The 17,091-nt window shown below is 46.0% G+C and overlaps 1 protein-coding gene across 2 annotated transcripts in view; it reads left to right on the forward strand.

Annotated features, from left to right (window-relative positions):
• The window catches only part of LOC311630980 (xanthine dehydrogenase/oxidase), a 56,679-nt gene extending 43,293 nt beyond the window's left edge, over positions 1 to 13,386 (forward strand). For both annotated transcript variants that reach the window (XM_084900656.1, XM_084900655.1), the window contains exons 27-36: positions 562 to 643; positions 1,177 to 1,272; positions 2,111 to 2,239; positions 2,971 to 3,045; positions 4,991 to 5,043; positions 7,157 to 7,271; positions 8,024 to 8,089; positions 9,388 to 9,576; positions 11,398 to 11,574; positions 13,094 to 13,386. In XM_084900656.1, the coding sequence (XP_084756782.1) occupies positions 562 to 643; positions 1,177 to 1,272; positions 2,111 to 2,239; positions 2,971 to 3,045; positions 4,991 to 5,043; positions 7,157 to 7,271; positions 8,024 to 8,089; positions 9,388 to 9,576; positions 11,398 to 11,574; positions 13,094 to 13,144 (1,033 nt within the window). In that variant the 3' untranslated portion in view covers positions 13,145 to 13,386. The remainder of the gene's footprint in view (positions 1 to 561; positions 644 to 1,176; positions 1,273 to 2,110; positions 2,240 to 2,970; positions 3,046 to 4,990; positions 5,044 to 7,156; positions 7,272 to 8,023; positions 8,090 to 9,387; positions 9,577 to 11,397; positions 11,575 to 13,093) is intronic.
• The last annotated feature ends 3,705 nt before the right edge of the window (positions 13,387 to 17,091 follow it).

Genomic DNA, 17,091 nt, shown 5'->3' on the forward strand with positions numbered 1-17,091 from the left:
TACATGTTTGTTTCCCTCCTGGTCATACCACATTCTCTAGACACCAGCCCAGGACTGAGAATGCCACAGTTATGCACCTGCCTCTAACACTGATCTATAAATGTCACCTTGACAGTCACTCCACCTCCTTGGGCCTCATCATATACAAAGTGGGGGTAATTAGGCTGGCTCTGTCTTCTTTACTAAATTATTGGGAAAACCAAATATAAAGCACAGAGGAGGTGCTATCATTATCATCCATGAGCCACAGTCCCTCCCTTGGATGATCACAGTTCAAGGTCACCAGGACAGTCTGACCCAATCTGAATTCCCCTCGGGGAAGAAGAGTGATGATACTTCATGTCAGATGCTCAGGGCTGGGCTGGCTCCGGCTGCACTGAAGGACCCAGAACCCAAATCCCTGCCTTTCTCATGCTGTCTATACAATGCAGATATCACAGTGACTATCTGGGCAGCTCTGAGGATGCCTGATGTCAATTTTAAGTTATTGGCAGAAAACGTGCTCCACCAGATGAAAATATGATAGAAAAGATTCTATGAGAATGTTCTCTTTTTCTCCAGGGAGAATTGTTGGAAAAAGAGAGGTCTGTGCATAATTCCTACCAAGTTTGGAATAGCCTTCACTCTTTCTTTTCTGAATCAGGTAATTACTTTATATAATTCTGTCCACCTCCAGGAGACTGGGGCCCCATTTCCCATTCTTTGAAAGGAAAAGCCAACTGCCTCTCGTAACAGAGCTGACTGGAGGAGCTCTTTGCTGTGTAAATAACTTTGCATATCCTTTATTTGTCCAGCATGCCACGAGACAGCATGAGACTCAGAGACATGGGGCCATATTCTATAATAGTTCTTACCCTTCCTGATTGCAGGACCATGGACAGTTACTCAGCTTTCTGATCCCCTTTCTTCATTTACAGAGGGAGGACAAAGATATTTAAACTCCTTCCCTCTGAAGATGGGAGGTAGAGAGAGATATTAAAAAAAAAAAATTGCAAAGTGTGGAAGGGCTGCCTAATTAAACCATGAGAATTATACTGCTTTAATTTTTGTCAGGGGTTTAAATCCAAAATGTTGCTGCTGGTTCCCTTTTCCCTGGGCTGCAGTACCTTTTGTTTCAAGTCTTAAGCTGAACTTAAGTTGACTACCTTTGTGGCTGGCATTCTTCTCTCCCTTCAGGCAGGAGCCCTGATTCATGTGTACACAGATGGCTCCGTGTTGCTGACCCATGGGGGCACTGAGATGGGCCAGGGCCTCCACACCAAGATGGTCCAGGTGAGTGGTCTGTGGTGTCTGTGTAGGGGAGATGCTGGGAGAAACTGAGGGATGGGATATTCTGGGAACAGAATCAGGCCTAGGCACTGGCCCTGGCTCTGCTGCCCATTTAAATGTGACCTTGAGTAAGGGTTTCCTCATGTGCTATCTGAGGTCACTTCTGTCACCAACATGCTAGGGTTCTGTGACTATGTGTTAGGTGGGTGTTGAGTGTAGCTAGTTTTGCACATGTGAGATGCCTTGCAGTGGAGATGGATGGTAGAGCTGGATTAGAGTGGGCAAACCTGCTAGGCTCCTGGGGACTGGCCAAATGGGATTTTTTTTTAAATATAAGGGTTAACTTTAAATGGCACTTGACAAAAATTTTATTTTTCAATTGCACTTTACATTCAATGTCATTTTGTAATAGTTTCAGGTGTCCAGCATAGTCGTTAGACAATCATATACTTTACAAAGTGTTCCCTCCGATTTTCCCAATATCCACCTGGCACCATACATAGTTATGACAATGCTATTTACCATATTCCCTAAGCTGTAATTTACATCCCCAGCACTCTACTGTAACTACCAACTTGTTAAAAGGCACTTTATTCACCATGAGGTTTAAAATTTTTTCTCCATCCAAACCATTCCATAAAGTGCTGCTTCAAGTTCAGGCAGACATGGGAACATTCCAGCCTCAGCAGAATTATAGTTTACAGAATTGGTTCCTTGCCTGTACCTGTGAACCCGAATCCTGTCTTGGGGGAAAGGCAGCCAAGCCCCATGCTCTCACTTTCCCTAAAGGAACATTCTCAAAGAATCTTCTCTACCCTATTTATGTTGTCTTTCTTCACAGGTGGCCAGCAAAGCTCTGAAAATCCCCATCTCTAAGATTTACATCAGCGAGACAAGCACTAACACGGTGCCCAACACCTCTCCCACGGCCGCCTCTGTCAGCACTGACATCAATGGACAGGCCGTCTATGTAAGGAGCCTCAGGAACCAGTGGAACTGAGGGCCAGACCAGGGTTTTGGGCCCAGAGAGTCCCTGGGGTGGGAGCTGGAGTGGTCCTTGCAGGCTCTTGGCTGTGACCATGCCTTGGGCTCTCTTACTGAGGAGAACCCAGCTCCTCCAAATGCTAAGCTGAAAGAGAGAACCACCACCACTTCCATCAGAGACAGGAAGGATGAGGGGAGGAAGGGGAGGAGAGTTGAGGAAACACAGGGGATTCTGGGAAGACATATTATTGGTGTGAAAACTGGCCAACTGACAATGGGCTGAAATTGAAATAAAGTTGGCCAGGTCAGACCTACCTGCGTCTTCTCCCATGTGGGGGATGTCATCAATCAAATGTGAGAAAGTACCTCTTTAGAGATCCCTCAAGAATTTTATCTGTTGTCAATGTGAGAACTGGCTCAGGAAGTGTTCTCCAAGCATAGGCGAACTGTGGTTTCTTGGGAAGGGTCTAGTGGTTTTCACCCTAGCCTTGGTGATGTCTTAGACCAGCAGTTGCCAAGCTTTCGGACCTGACGGACCACCAGTGGTGCATGGACCACCAGTTGGCGACCGCTGTCTTAGATGGTGACGAGGCTGTTTGAGTGGTGCCCTGGGCACAGCATTCCTGGGAGGTGGCTCTGTGGAAGCTGTCAGGCTTTCCTTGTGCCGGGGCATGCAGAGGGCTGACGGGTCTGGTGTGTGGTGTATGTGTTCTTTAGGAAGCTTGTCAGACGATCCTGAAGAGGCTGGAGCCCTTCAAGAGAAAGAATCCCAGTGGCTCCTGGGAAGACTGGGTAAGTCTGAGCTTCTCCAAGTTGCTTTTGCAAATGAGAGTGAAATGAAGAGCAGGAATAGTCACATAGCAGGGAGAAGTTGAGGGAGTCTGCATGCTTTCACAGGACAAATAGATGCTTACCCTTGCTGGGTTCCATTGCTCATTGGTGTCCATTGAGGGAAGTCACTGAGGAAAATGTTTGATCCAGGATTGTGACAGCTCTGTGGGAATTGGGGGTTTGTCTACCCTGATCCTGAGAAGACAGGCTCAGTGAACACAACTCACTGAGAATTCTTCTCTCTGCCTGGTCCCACACCTCATTTGTCCACAGGCTTGATCAGCTGGGTTTTCTTCAAATTCCTTCTCTCAGAGGTCTACCCCTACCAGCCTCTCCTCTTACCCAGCTTTGCAGTCCGGGTCCACTGAGATTCCATCTGTGAAGGAGCCGGAGGAAGACATTGTAGAAGGGTTATATATTCCTGTGGCTTAGGGAGTCACACAACAAGCACTCCTAATAAGAATGAACCCAGTTCTCTGATTTCTGGTTGGGAGGACTGCATTTAAGTAACCCTGGGAGGGAAGCTGCAGGAAGGCTCTCAGGTGGGAGACTTCAGCTTCTCCAAGAGGCAGAACTATTAATATGGACCTGCTTTACCACCCCCAGTGTCAGAATGGGAGAACTGGTCACAGCAGTAACATAATATGTGACTGCACACGAACCAGCTCAGATAGTACAATATGTTCAAAAAATGAACTCTTTCTGACATCCCCAATAGGGGGCGTGCAGGAGGCAGCTGATTGGTGTTTTTCATCTTACTCAGCCTCCTATAACCTCTCCTTCCCTTCCCACACTCATAACACCACACACATAAATACCTCACGGAGGTAGGTTGATTTGGGTAGTTTAGGTTTTAGTGTAGATTTGGAAGGTGATGTTAATGTTTTCAACAACAGCCTTTACAATCTGTTGACCTGAGCTTTGTCCTCAACCATTAGCTGCGTAGCCCAGTGTTCTTTATAAGCAGATGAACTCAAAAAAGGCCATGATCAAAAAGACATGATCAGGAATGATAGGCTCCAAATCTGTTCAGTGTCTGTACTGTATTGAAAATAAGCTATTACTACCACTACCACTATATATGCATATATTTGATTCCATATACATATGGTAAGGATCCTAAAGATCCTTTCTAAGCCTCTGTTTTCTCATCTATAAAATAAAGATAATAATAATAATACTGATTTTATAGGGTTGTACTAAATATTAAATCAGCTGATGTGTATAAATTATTCAATAGCATCTTGTACATAGTAAAGAGCTTGATTATTTACAATAATCATGATGCAAACTATATCAACAATGAATTAAATCTTAGTGCTGTGCCAGTGTTAGGGATACCCTAGAAAATGTATGTAGTTAAGGAGATTAGGGTGGATGCTTAGATAGATGGATAGCTTTATTAATAGGAAAGTACCCATAAGAATATAGGTATCAAATAAACATTGTAGAGAGTTGCTGTTGTAAAGACCGAGGCAAGGCAATTAGAGGAGTGGCAATGGCATGTCTGCTACTCCAGAGAAGACTAGAGTCCTTAAGGTCAGGTATTTGCTCTGTAGGCAATGGGGAGTCATTGAAAGCTATGGAATAGAAGAGTGACATGGGCAGTGCAGTATGCTAAGATGATCACTCACCTGGGCTGGGTTATACAGCAGTTGGGGAAGCAACTTGAGGTGGAAAGACCAGTTAGGAGACCATTGTAGAGCTCCAGGGCTTTAAGATCAAGGTCCTAATGCAGGGGGTGGCGGTGAGGGTGTGTTGTGAGGTGAGATGTGGAAGTGAGAGTCACTAGTCAAGGGTTGATCAACTTCCAGATAAGGAGAATGAGCATACAAAAGCTTAGTGCTGGGTCAAGGTTACTGGAAACCATGCTTTCCCCTTCCTGATGGCCATTTCTTCTCCTCAGGTCACGGCTGCCTACCAGGATGCAGTGAGCTTGTCTGCTACTGGGTTTTACAAGTATGTATGGTGTGATCTCACCCATCTCGCAATGTACTGTCATTCTGGCCTCTCAGGTCCTTCCTAATCTGGAATTCTATCATCCTATGGTCAGGAGAGAACAGTTCTACCAAAACTCTGATCTCTTCAGTGTACTTCCACTCATTTCAATGTAAAGGTGCTCTAAAATACGTAGGATTACCAACCTATATGCTCAGGAGGCAAAAGCATGAGCTGCCATATCAGAGTCCTATTCTAATTCTGGTCTTAGTGGACTATTGCCCTTGGGGAAATCAGTGATTCCCTCTGAACCTGTAACCTCCTTTATGACAGAATGGGACAGTTACCAACTACTCCTCCATCAGCACTTCCCTGTCACAACCATAGGCGTCCTATGTTCTGAGTTACCTACGCATGCTACTTTGTACTATGCATTGGGTTTTTCTTTTCTTTTCTTTTCTTTTCTTTTCTTTTCTTTTCTTTTCTTTTCTTTTCTTTTCTTTTCTTTTCTTTTCTTTTCTTTTCTTTTCTTTTCTTTTCTTTTCTTTTCTTTTCTTTTCTTTTCTTTTCTTTTCTTTTCTTTTCTTTTCTTTTCTTTTCTTTTCAAAAGAATGAGAGGAAGCCTGGCTGGTGTGGTTCAGTGATTGAGCATCAACCCATGAACCAAGAAATCACCAGTTTGATTCCTGATCTGGATACATACCCAGGTTGTGGCCTAAATACACAGTAGGAGGCATGAAGGAGGCAGCAAATTGATGTTTCTCATCAATGTTTCCATCTCTCTATTTCTCTCCTTCTCTCTATAAAAATCGATAAAAAACATAAAAAAGCGAATGAGAGGAAGATTTAGAGCACATGGTCTTGTTAGAAGATGTGGAATTCAATAGAACTTAAAGTGAGATTTAGAAAAGACCACATATCTTCTGTGACTTCAAAATTCAGTAACTGCATGAAGAGTTAGAGACCTGACCCATCTGATTTGGAAGCTGTAAAAAGACAGGATCATATCAACTTGTCATCCACAAGGTTTTAGCTTTCTCTGGGAAGTTTAAACAGGACCTTTCCTTTCATAAATCAATGGATTTGGCAAACTGTTCAATGTTTAGTTCCAAAGTTCTTTTTTGTAAATATATATTTTTATTTTGTAGGCAAAGTAATGTTTTGACAGTGCTCCCTGGGTTACATAATATTTGGCATACACAAACATAAGCTAGTCCAGGTTTTCTCACAAATTCACATTCCATTTTTGGAGTTAACAAATGGGTTCTATACAGAAACACCTAGATAAAGGTGGGGAAGCCAGAGGTCATTTCTCCTGAGAGAAGCCTTCTCCCTCAGCCCCGCATTGGTGTTCTTCTCATGCAGATTCTGATCACATTAGCTCACATGATTTCTGTGTGATGTATAGAATACTGTAGGTACTACTATGAACTCTGGTGTGAAAACACACACACACACACACACACACACACATACACACACACACGTGTATATGGGACTCATGCAAAATAGGATTATATAAGATAGGGTTGAAGAAGAAAAAAATATAAGAGGCCATCTGCTTTTATTAATAACACTTTCCTCAAATCATTTGCTGAAATTTAGAAGGGACCAATAGATGAAGAGTAATGCAGGCAAGAGGCTGCTTAAAAAGGCACCCAGGCTGGCCTGAGATACTGATCTTGTTAACTTCCACGTTGAGGAAGAAGGGCAGGTGAGCCTGAGGGGAAGAGCCCAGGAGTCAGTCAGTTCAGGAGCCTTCGGTTCTGAGATCTTGAATTCTAGCTCATCAGTCCTCTGGAGTGTGACTTTTTCATCCTTCATGAGCTGGGAGACTCTCTCAGTTTCCACCATGTAGAGACTAGCACACTGACTCTAATCACCGCTCAGCTGTACGGAGTGATTCACCCGAGGGCCATTGGCAAAAGATATCAGTGCTCTGGAATTCCTGGGTTTCATTCACAGGTTAAAATGTCCAAAGCGCATGGGCTACTGTGAAGAACAGCTGAATGAAACAAATAAAGCGTTTGGGTCTTAAGATTTAGTGGGACAAGCCATTTGTGTGTGTTTGGGGAGCGGGAGGGGGGCATATTTATTTTAATACACATGCAGTATCTTCTCTTTTCTCTCCCAGAACACCCAATCTTGGCTACAGTTTTGAGACCAACTCAGGGTCCCCCTTCCACTACTTCAGCTATGGGGTGGCTTGCTCGGAAGTGGAAATTGATTGCTTAACAGGGGACCATAAGGTAAGATGTTTGCAAAACTTCAGTACTAAGGGTGGTGGGGAGAGAGAAGAGAAACAACTCAATTGGAATACCAAGGACAAACTCTGTGGTTGGGAAAATAATGCCTTATATCACGATATGGGAAACTCCCTTTAAAGGACCAGAGAGTAAATCTTTAGGCTTTTGGGGCCACAGAGACACTGCCTGAACTCTATCTCTGCAGCACAGCAACAGCCAAGACCTATGGAAACAAACGAGCGAGGCTGTGGGCCCCTAAAGTGTTACTGATGCACACTGAGTGGGTTTCATGCAGTGTTCACATCACCACATATTCTTCTTACTTCTGTCTGCTAGTTAATGATGTAAAAACATTACTAGCTCACAGGCTGTACAAAGTCAGGGGGCCAGCTGGCCTCAGCCCATGGAACGTAGTGTGTTGATTCCTTCCTCACATGAACTACCCTCACTTAGATTCAAAGTCCCAGGAACCTGCAAACCTGTCCCTCCCACTCCTATGTGAGTGTGTGTGCAGTTATTTTGGATTACCGAGCCCCTGGTCACTCACACCCCTTCCCCAGCTGCTCCTAAGAACTCAGACTTCAGCAGTGATGGTTGCAGTGGAGACTGGGGACTGCCTGAGTGTGCTCAAAGCACGCTGCTTGTGGAAGTACCATCTGGGTTGGCACTTCATAGTCTAAGATTCATCGAGACCCACCTGTCATTCCACACATCCCCTTCTTCTCAAGCTGCTTTTACTTCCCTGTCCACCGTAGAACCTTCGCACAGACATCGTCATGGATGTTGGCTGCAGTCTGAACCCTGCCATCGACATAGGGCAGGTAAGACTCACAGGGAACCTGGGTGGTGATGGACTCGGCTACTGATGTGCCCCATCCCCTTCCCAGGGCCACTAGCCACAGTATCTTGTCCAATGTTGATGTTACATGGGTCTGAACATGTGACCAGGAGTGTCTTCCATAGACTGATGCTTATATGGATCTAGAAAAGGCAGAGGCAAATTAGTGGATGGATCTAGAAAGGGCTCTCACACCTCGAGAACAAGATGAATGGGAAAAACACCGGTATGCACATGCATGCACACACACATTCACATACAGCCACATACACATGCACACACAGTCACACACACATGCACAGATGGATCTGGATTTGGGATCGATGTGCAGGCAGTGAGGTCTGAGGTTAGTGAGCTTTCCCCTCCTCCTTTCTCTCCTACCCAGGACAGCAATGTGTCGAAGCCTGGGTTTGAGCAAGAGGGGTAAAGGGATGGCCAAGGAAAACACTTTTGGAAAATATAAGAACATTGGACAGAGGAGGTGGAACAGGAGGAGAATGAGGGAGGAATCAGGACCAGAAGTACTGAGCACCTGGTAGAAAATGTGAATGAATATCTCTCTAGAATGGACAATTACTTAGTATACAGAAACCTCATCACTAGTCAGTCATTTCATTCATTCATTGAACAACCATGGGGAGAGGGGTGCCCCTGCTCTGCACAGGTGCTGAGCTGGGCACTGCACAAACACAAAGATGGTTAGCACCTGGTCTACCTTAAACACTCTTGTTTGGTTACATGGCACTACCTGACTATGAGAGTGAGGCTCTGTGGGCCAGTAGAACGAGGCAGGTATCCCCAAACAGACCTGTAAGCTAGAGCAGAGGCACTCCTTTTCCCAGAGGGCAGGCGGGGCTGGGAGTTCAAAAAGCCTGCACTCTACTATCAAAAATCTCCTCCTCTCTCCCGGGGCTGCTCAGAAGTGCAGGTCCCACTTAGCATAGAGAGGAGCGTGGGCCCCGAGGGACACTCAGCACTCATTAGCCAGTGACAAGGAGGGGCATCTGCACTGCCCTGTGGCAGGTTTTCACGTGAGATTGTGCTACCACTGCATGGGCTTCCAGAATCACCACCGAGTTCCAAATCTGAGCTTCAGTGCCCATGCCTGGTGGAGGCCCAGAGAGGTGGTCCCGGGTGGTCGGGGGCCAGGTAAGCAGTGCAGGGCTGTTTCCAGAATCATTCCAGGCCCCACTTCATGTGGTCTGGTCTCCACGGTGGAAGCAGGACCTGTGCCTGGGGAGTGGGGAGGCGGTGTGTCCACGATGTCCATCTGCCCTGCAGGTGGAAGGCGCATTTGTCCAGGGTCTGGGCCTCTTCACACTGGAGGAGCTGCACTATTCCCCAGAGGGGACCCTGCTCACCCGCGGCCCCGGCACCTACAAGATCCCAGCATTTGGTAGCATCCCCTCGGAGTTCAGGGTGTCCCTGCTCCGTGACTCTCCCAACAAGAAGGCCATCTACGCATCCAAGGTACTGGTGCCCCGGGCTTGGGCTGCCTTCGTGTCTGCACTGTGGGAGGCCCCAGATGGTGACAGACCGTCCCCCTTCTCTCCTCCACCCCCAACCATGTGGGTGTGAAGGGGGCTCCTCTGAGAAGAGGGCTTGATATTGGCTTTGGTGATGATGCTGGAGGGGTGGGCAGTCCTGCCTGAAAACCCAGGAACTGGATTGAACATGACAGCTCCTCTGTGTGGTAGAAGCCCGCTGCTTTGGGTTCAATGAGGAGTTCCTTAACCCAATCCTATGGACCAAACCCTGACCTACATTCTCATCTCAGGTATCCATCCTTGAGGTTTGGTCCTAGACACAATCTCACAGATACAGTACCTCTGTCTCCTATGAGAACCAGCACTTTCACTGAAGACGGGGCAGTCCCTCTGTGCACCCCATCATCTCCTTCAGGGGCTGCCTCGTGACTTTAAGACTTGACTAACATGCCTGAAGGATGATAACCATCCTCCTCAATATATATGAAAAAATGGTTGAAAATTAATCAAGCTGATTGATCTAGTCCTAGTTCTAAGGAGGACAGTTGATCATTTGAAAGCAATGAAATCCACCCATTTGCTCATCTCATGGGCATTGTTACCATGGGAGCATCTGGGACACTTTGCAATCCCTGCCACTGGCTCATGATAAAAATGCAGTTCTGGCCCAGCTGGTATGGCTCAGTGGCTGAGCATTGACCTATGAACCAGGAGGTCACAGTTCGATTCCCGGTCAGGGCACATGCCAGGGTTATGGGCTTGATCCCCAGTGTGGGGTGTACAGGAGGCAGATGGTCAATGAGACTCATCATTCATATATCTATTTCTCTCTCCCTCTCCCTTCCTCTCTGAAATCAATTAAAAATATTTTCAAAAATCAGTTCTGGGTGGCCCACCCCTAGAATTTTTGATTCTGTAGATCTGGGCTCAGGCCCTGGAACATGCATTTTTAACAAGTGTTCCCAGCGATTTTGATACACAGTCTCTGATCTGTGCTTTAGGGGACAAAACCACATCTGCTAGAAAGTGTTTTAATTCATGTTTGTCATGGTGCCTATATTTTCATATATGCTGTGCATATAATTATGATGCTGGTACGTGGTGGGGTCAGAGTTGCAGATTGATTATTTCCCTAAGCTCATCACTGTGAGGAAAGGGTTAAAATTTGTGTCGGGTTTTGTTTGTTTATAAACTGTAACTATTGAATATTACATTTCATGGCACATTAAATTTGTAAGGTTTGAAGCGCAGAAAACTGACCACCAAGACATTTTAAAGTAAAGTTTATTCCCCAGTAATTTGAGTGGGACTCATTATGAAGGTAGAGAAATCAGGATTGAAGGAGTGGGGAAGGGAGAGGGACCCAGCTGGGCTGACTCCAGATGGACATGGAGGAAAAAGCAATATGTGGCTGGTCTGGGGGTCTTTTTAAGGGGAGGAACAGGAAAGGGACCCAGAGCTGAACAGGAATGGGTGGGCTCCAGGGCAATTTGGCACGTGCTGATTGGTGGTTCAATGTCTTGGGAATGTCTCTGTGACAGATTCCAGCAATGTCATAACTCTGCCCACCAGTTGGGGGGAGGGATAATCTCACAATTGCATGGTGTCATCAAGGAATCACAGAGTAAGAATTCAAAGAAATATGCCCACAAGGTCCAGTCATTTACTAGAGTGAGTGTTCTGGGCCCCTGATTGATTGAGGCCTGTCATTGCTAGTGGCTGGCATTACAGCATCACTGGCCCTCCTGCTGTGGAGGTTGGGGCTTCTCAGCCTCATTTCCTGTCCCCCACGCTGTCCCCCCAGGCTGTCGGAGAGCCTCCTCTCTTCCTGGCCGCCTCCATCTTCTTTGCCATCAAGGATGCCATCCGTGCAGCCCGAGCTCAGCATGGAGACAATAATACGAAGGAGCTCTTCCGGCTAGACAGCCCTGCCACCCCGGAGAAGATCCGCAATGCCTGCGTGGACAAGTTCACCACCCTGGTAGGATGGCTCTGGAGCACCCACTTAGTGTGGGGGAGGCCAGGGCACAGGCCCGTGAACTGCAGGGGCAAGTTCTGCAGGGGGTCAGAGGTATCAGGCTCTCTTTCAACCACACAACCACACACCGGCCTAGGCTACCCTCCACACTCTGGTTGAGGCACACCCTTGAACTTGCAGGAAAAGAATAATAACTCCCCTTAAAGCTGCAGCTTATAGCTGGGCCTCCTTAGAGGAGGAAGGGCAGTCTATACACCCACGAATTTCATTATTTTCCATGAAGATGAGGGTGATGGATAAAGCTTCAGAAGACCCTAATTGCTAGTGTCCACCACTAGCATGTGTTTTGCTAACCCTAACCCTAACCCTAACCCTAACCCTAATCCTAATCCTAACCCTTCTTTATTAGAAACACTGTGTGAGGTCCCACAGTTGTTCTGTGGTTACCACGTGCCACGCAGATCCTGGAGACACACTGGTGCCCTTGAAAACCTTTGAGCCTTTCAGGAAACCACGTGATCTCATTATGTGGGCTACCAGCTTTGAGATGTTTGTAGCAGAATAGAACAGGAATTCCATGGAAGTTGGGATCATTTGGGGAAGGCCCTATCTGGCGCTCATAGTGGACAATGCCTGGTATCAGGAGGCCAGGCTAGGGCAGTGTTTTCTCCTGTTAGGCCATCCAAAGCAGCTTGGGCTCTGAAATTGCAACGGCAGCCTCTGTTGAGGTAGCAGAACCAGGTTCTTCCCAACCCCCAAGTTGTATTTCTGGGTTATCTGTTGGGAAATTTGATAGGCCCTTGGGGTTTAGAGGTGAAGAAGGTAGTTATGGACCCAAAGTGTTCCAGGGATGAGGAGGGAAAGGAGAGCCCCTCGGGCAGGCACATCTGCCATCCCAGAGGCTGATGCGGTTGTAGTCTGGTCATCCTTCAGGTTTGCCAATAGCGTTAGCTGTGGGGTGCGAGTTAGGAGGCAGGGAGGATGTCCACACGTGGGCAGCAACCTTCCCACAGCTCAGTACTTCCACCATGGCCCCAGTGTGACAGGTCCCCAAACCCATTCCCTGAGAGGGCAAGTGCTGGGTGGCTCCCTATAAACCGCACAGGTTGCTAAGTTAGCTCTTTGCAAGCAATCTAATGCACGACTCAGTGACTTAATGAGCCCCTTTGCTATCTTATAACTCACCAGGAATTTAGTCCCTGCAGGGGAATTGACTGAGCAGTTGGTTCTATGCATTGGAAAAACTGTGTCCTAGAAGGTCTACTTCTGAATTTGGTCATCCCTGTACCTCCAGAGCCTCCTAGAGTGCCTGCCACATGAAAAGTGCTCAGTAGAAAGAAGGGAATGACTAGGAAATTAAGGGGTCCTGCCAGGTGGCATCTCTAACAGCTGGGACCGCAGAGTGGTGTTTGGGCTTAGAATGGTGGCTGGCAGTGGTGGGAGGTGGCATGTTCAGAGGGTTGGATGGGGCATACGCTATGGGAAGACCCTGGCAGTGAGTTCTCTGTTTTTTTCTTTCCAGTGCATCACCGATGTACCAGGAAACTGTAAACCCTGGTCTCAGAGAGTCTGAAGAGAAAGCCCTCAGGGGACTCTTCTCACATGAAGCATGGAACATGCCCTGAAGAACAGGAATCTATGAAAGCCACAGGATGACAACACTGTGATTCATCAGAATGGTGTTTGGAAGAACACTGAATACATTGGAAGAAATCTGATCAAAAATGTTATTTTTAAACATAATGATAAGCAAATTTAGACCTATTAGGCCCAAGGCCCAAGTGACTAATCCACAATAAAGGGTCTTTTCAGGTCTGTCTTTATCATGTATGTGATTAAATAGATTCAGGAAGTGTTTGTGCTATGTCCCAACTCACTAGACAGATGGTATAACCTCACGTGCTGACAGTGTCTGTCCTTCTAGAATCCCACAAACCTCCAGAAACTTGGACAAATCCACGTGCCTTCCTCAGGCAGCCTTTCCTTTGAACCAATGAACATCATATAACCTCAAATTCATATACAAAAAATCTTAATGGGACAATGGGATGAGATTCAAGCCTCATACCACCTTTGTGTCATCAGAGAGAATAAAGAATGAAACAAATTCAAGGTTAATTTGGTCTAATTTTGTGAAGTTGCATAAAGTAATACTACTCCATAACACCCAAAACAAACAAACCCAGTTATTGAGTGCCTACTATGTGATGGGTTACTTCTCTTCCCCTTTGTGTATTTAAGAAAAAAAAAATCAGTTTTAAAAATCTTTCCTTGAAGCCAGAGTATTTTCCATCTAGAAATGATACCCAAATCAAGATCAGCCAGAAGAAAAGCAGTCAAGGAGCTGGGGTTCTCATCCCAGCTGTGTCTCTATAGTCTCTGTGTCCTTGGAATGTCACTTCCATTTTCTGTACTTCATTTTACTGCAATGAAAGGATTGGACTGGAATCATCTCTAAGGTCTTCTCCAGCTCTAAAAGTCTATAAATTTGTGACCTGAAAACTCCTCTTACATAAGGGACCTGCAGGTGCTAACGACTTGGCTCCCTTTCTATGGGTGTAAAGAGCTCTGCTAAGACCCTACCTGAGGCTGGTAAAGAGAACAAGAGAAAGGCAGCCATCCCTGTGGTTTCTCTGGCTGGTGATGTCACCACTCCGTGGCTCTAGGTGGACGATGTGACATTGTCTTGTGTCTTCATTGTTTAGAATGCCCACCTTCTGCCAGACAGCGTTCAAGATTCTGGCCATGGAAGGATAGTGGAAATCACGCTCCAGTTGAGGCTGGAGCTTAATGTCACTAATAAATGAAGCTGTTAGCTGACTGGCATACGGGAAATGCTTAGGTATCGCCATAACCGCACCAATGGCTAATGTCTGCCATATATTAGCCAGCCTTCGTTTCTGGAGAATGCTCTCCCACTGACACACCACACACACACACACACACACACACAATTTTCCTACAAAGTTCCCTTCCTCAGAGTAGACAGTGCGATACAAACTCAAGAACTTTAGAAATTGAACCAGAATTTGTCTGTTTTAAATGACTTCTCAGAATGTTTTAGGGCATACCCCAGGCTGAGATGTGTCAGCTGCTATTAGCACAGCCAAAAGGGCTGAACAATGACTGTGAATTCCCTTTGGATCTTAGGAACAGAGGCGAGGCAGAGGGGCCATGAAAACCAAAGGAGCAAGTGTTTTGTGACTCGAGGTGCTATCTTCCTGAGATACCTGGCCTTGCCCTGCTGTGCTCATCAGAAAATTTCAAGTCTGTCTACCTTGATCACAAGGATGCAGCCAACAGTGCCTGCAGTATCGCACAATGACCTGCAGAGGGCAATGGAGGACAGGACATGAGAATGTAGTGTGCAGGCCCCATAGCATTGCATGTAAGGTTAGTTACTAGGGAACTGACTTTGGCTCTCACAATAGGCCAAATGCCTTCAAAAGTCTCTCCAAGAGCCGGATTTGAAGCTGACTTAGGGATTCAGATGGACCAAATCTTCTCAAAGGACCTCTCTGAGGACATGGTCAGTCCTGAATGTCTGGGCTCCTGACAATGGGAAAGGCGGGGCCAGTTTTATTTTCTGAGTATGCAGCTTGCCAGGTGCTGAGTTTGGTGCTTTACTTATGGAATCTCATTTATTCCTCCCAGGGCCCTTAAGAGGTGAGTCTTTTTTCTCTGTAATGACATGAAGGAGATGCCCTACCCACAGCCAGGTTGAGGGCTTCCACAGGGACGTTTACCCCTGGCAAACCACCCAGCCCATGGACTGCCATGTGGCCAGGAAGCCCTGCGGCTGGTGTGTAAGGGACTTGATCGTCCTGTCAGAGTGGACTCATGCAGAGCAGGTTCCCAGAGGCTGGTGGGGGTGCCTGAATGCCTCCCTGTGCACCTGGAGGCAGGGCAGTATCCTCACACTGGCGGGCCAGACTACTGCACCAAAGCAGAGGGTGAACGGCCTCCTATTTCAGAGCTAAGGTGGCTGGGAGACCAGGACGAGAGTACAAAAGGTGTGGAGGTTATAGGAGGGACACTGGCAAGGGATAAGGACAGAAATAGTCCCAGCTGATTGATTTATGAGGGGACATCCCTGAGCCCATAATATTTTTAACTTTTTTTTGTAATAATCTTTATTGTTCAGATTATTACAGGTGTTCTTCTTTCCTCCCTCTTCTCCCATAGCTCCCCTCTACCTGATTCCCATTTCTACCCCATGCCCTTACCCCCACCCCTGTCTTTATCCATAGGTGTAAGATTTTTGTCCAATCTCTTCCCTCATCCCTCAGACTTCCTTCCCTCTGAGAATTGTTAGTCCAATCCCTTTCTTTGTCCCTGATTCTATTATGTTCACCAGTCCATTTTGTTCTTCAGATGTTTTATTCACTTGATTTTTAGATTCACTTGTTGGTAGGTATGTATTTTATGTCTTTTTGTTGTTCGTAATTTTTACCTTTACTTTTCTTCTTCTTCTTCCTCTCCTTAAAGAACACCCTTCAGCATTTCATATTTGGTGTTGTTAAACTCCTTTAACTTTTTCTTGTCTCTGAAGCTCTTTATCTGACCTTCAATTCTGAATGATAGCTTTGCTGGGTAGAGTAATCTTGGTTGTAGGTTCTTGTTGTTCATCATTTTGAATATTTCTTGCCACTCCCTCTGGCCTGCATAGTTTCTGTTGAGAAATCAGCTGACAGTTGTATGGGTACTCCATTGTAGGTAACTAGCTGTTTTTCTCTTGCTGCTCATAAGATTCTCTCTTTGTCTTTTGCCCTTGGCATTTTAATTATGATGTATCTTGGTGTGTTCCTCTTTGAATTCCTCTTGTTTGGGTTCTGTATGCTTCCTGAGTTGTAAGTCTATTTATTTTACCAGGTAGGGAAAGTTTTCTATCATTATTTCTTTCAATAGTCCTTCAATATCCTGCTCGTTCTCCCCTGGTACCCCAATAATCCGGATGTTGGTATGTTTTAAGCAGTCCCAGAGGCTCCTTACTGTATCCTCACACTTTTGGATTCTTCTTTCTTTCTGCCTCTCTGGTTGGGTGATTTTTTCTTTCCTATATTCCAGATCTTTGGTTTGATTCTTGGGGTACGTTGATCTACAGTTCGGTTTCTGTATATTCTTTATTTTAGACAATGTATGCTTAATTTCAGACTGGTCCTTTCCCATTTTTTTGGTATTCTCTTTAAGGAGATTGAAGGTCTCACTAAGCTTCTTGGAGGTCTCATCAAGTTTCTCAAAGGTTTTTAGAAGATTCTTGAGTAATCTTATAAATGTGATTCTGAACTCTGTGTCGTCCAGTAGTTTACTTTCCTCCATCTCTCCCATTCGTGACATGTTTTTGTGTCTCCTCCCTGGGTTGATGGGGTGGCTTATTGTGGTAGGTGACCTATCAGCTTCCCCAATCACCTGGGGTGGTCGCTTTTGGTATATCCCTTTGTGGGCTGAGTACAAAGTCTTGGTGTAATTAAGCCTTGTTTGCTGTTGGTACTCTGGGAGGAATTGATCTGCAGGCAAATT

Source organism: Pipistrellus hanaki (assembly GCF_964339955.1).
Source record: "Pipistrellus hanaki genome assembly, chromosome: 12".
Lineage (NCBI taxonomy): Eukaryota > Metazoa > Chordata > Mammalia > Chiroptera > Vespertilionidae > Pipistrellus > Pipistrellus hanaki.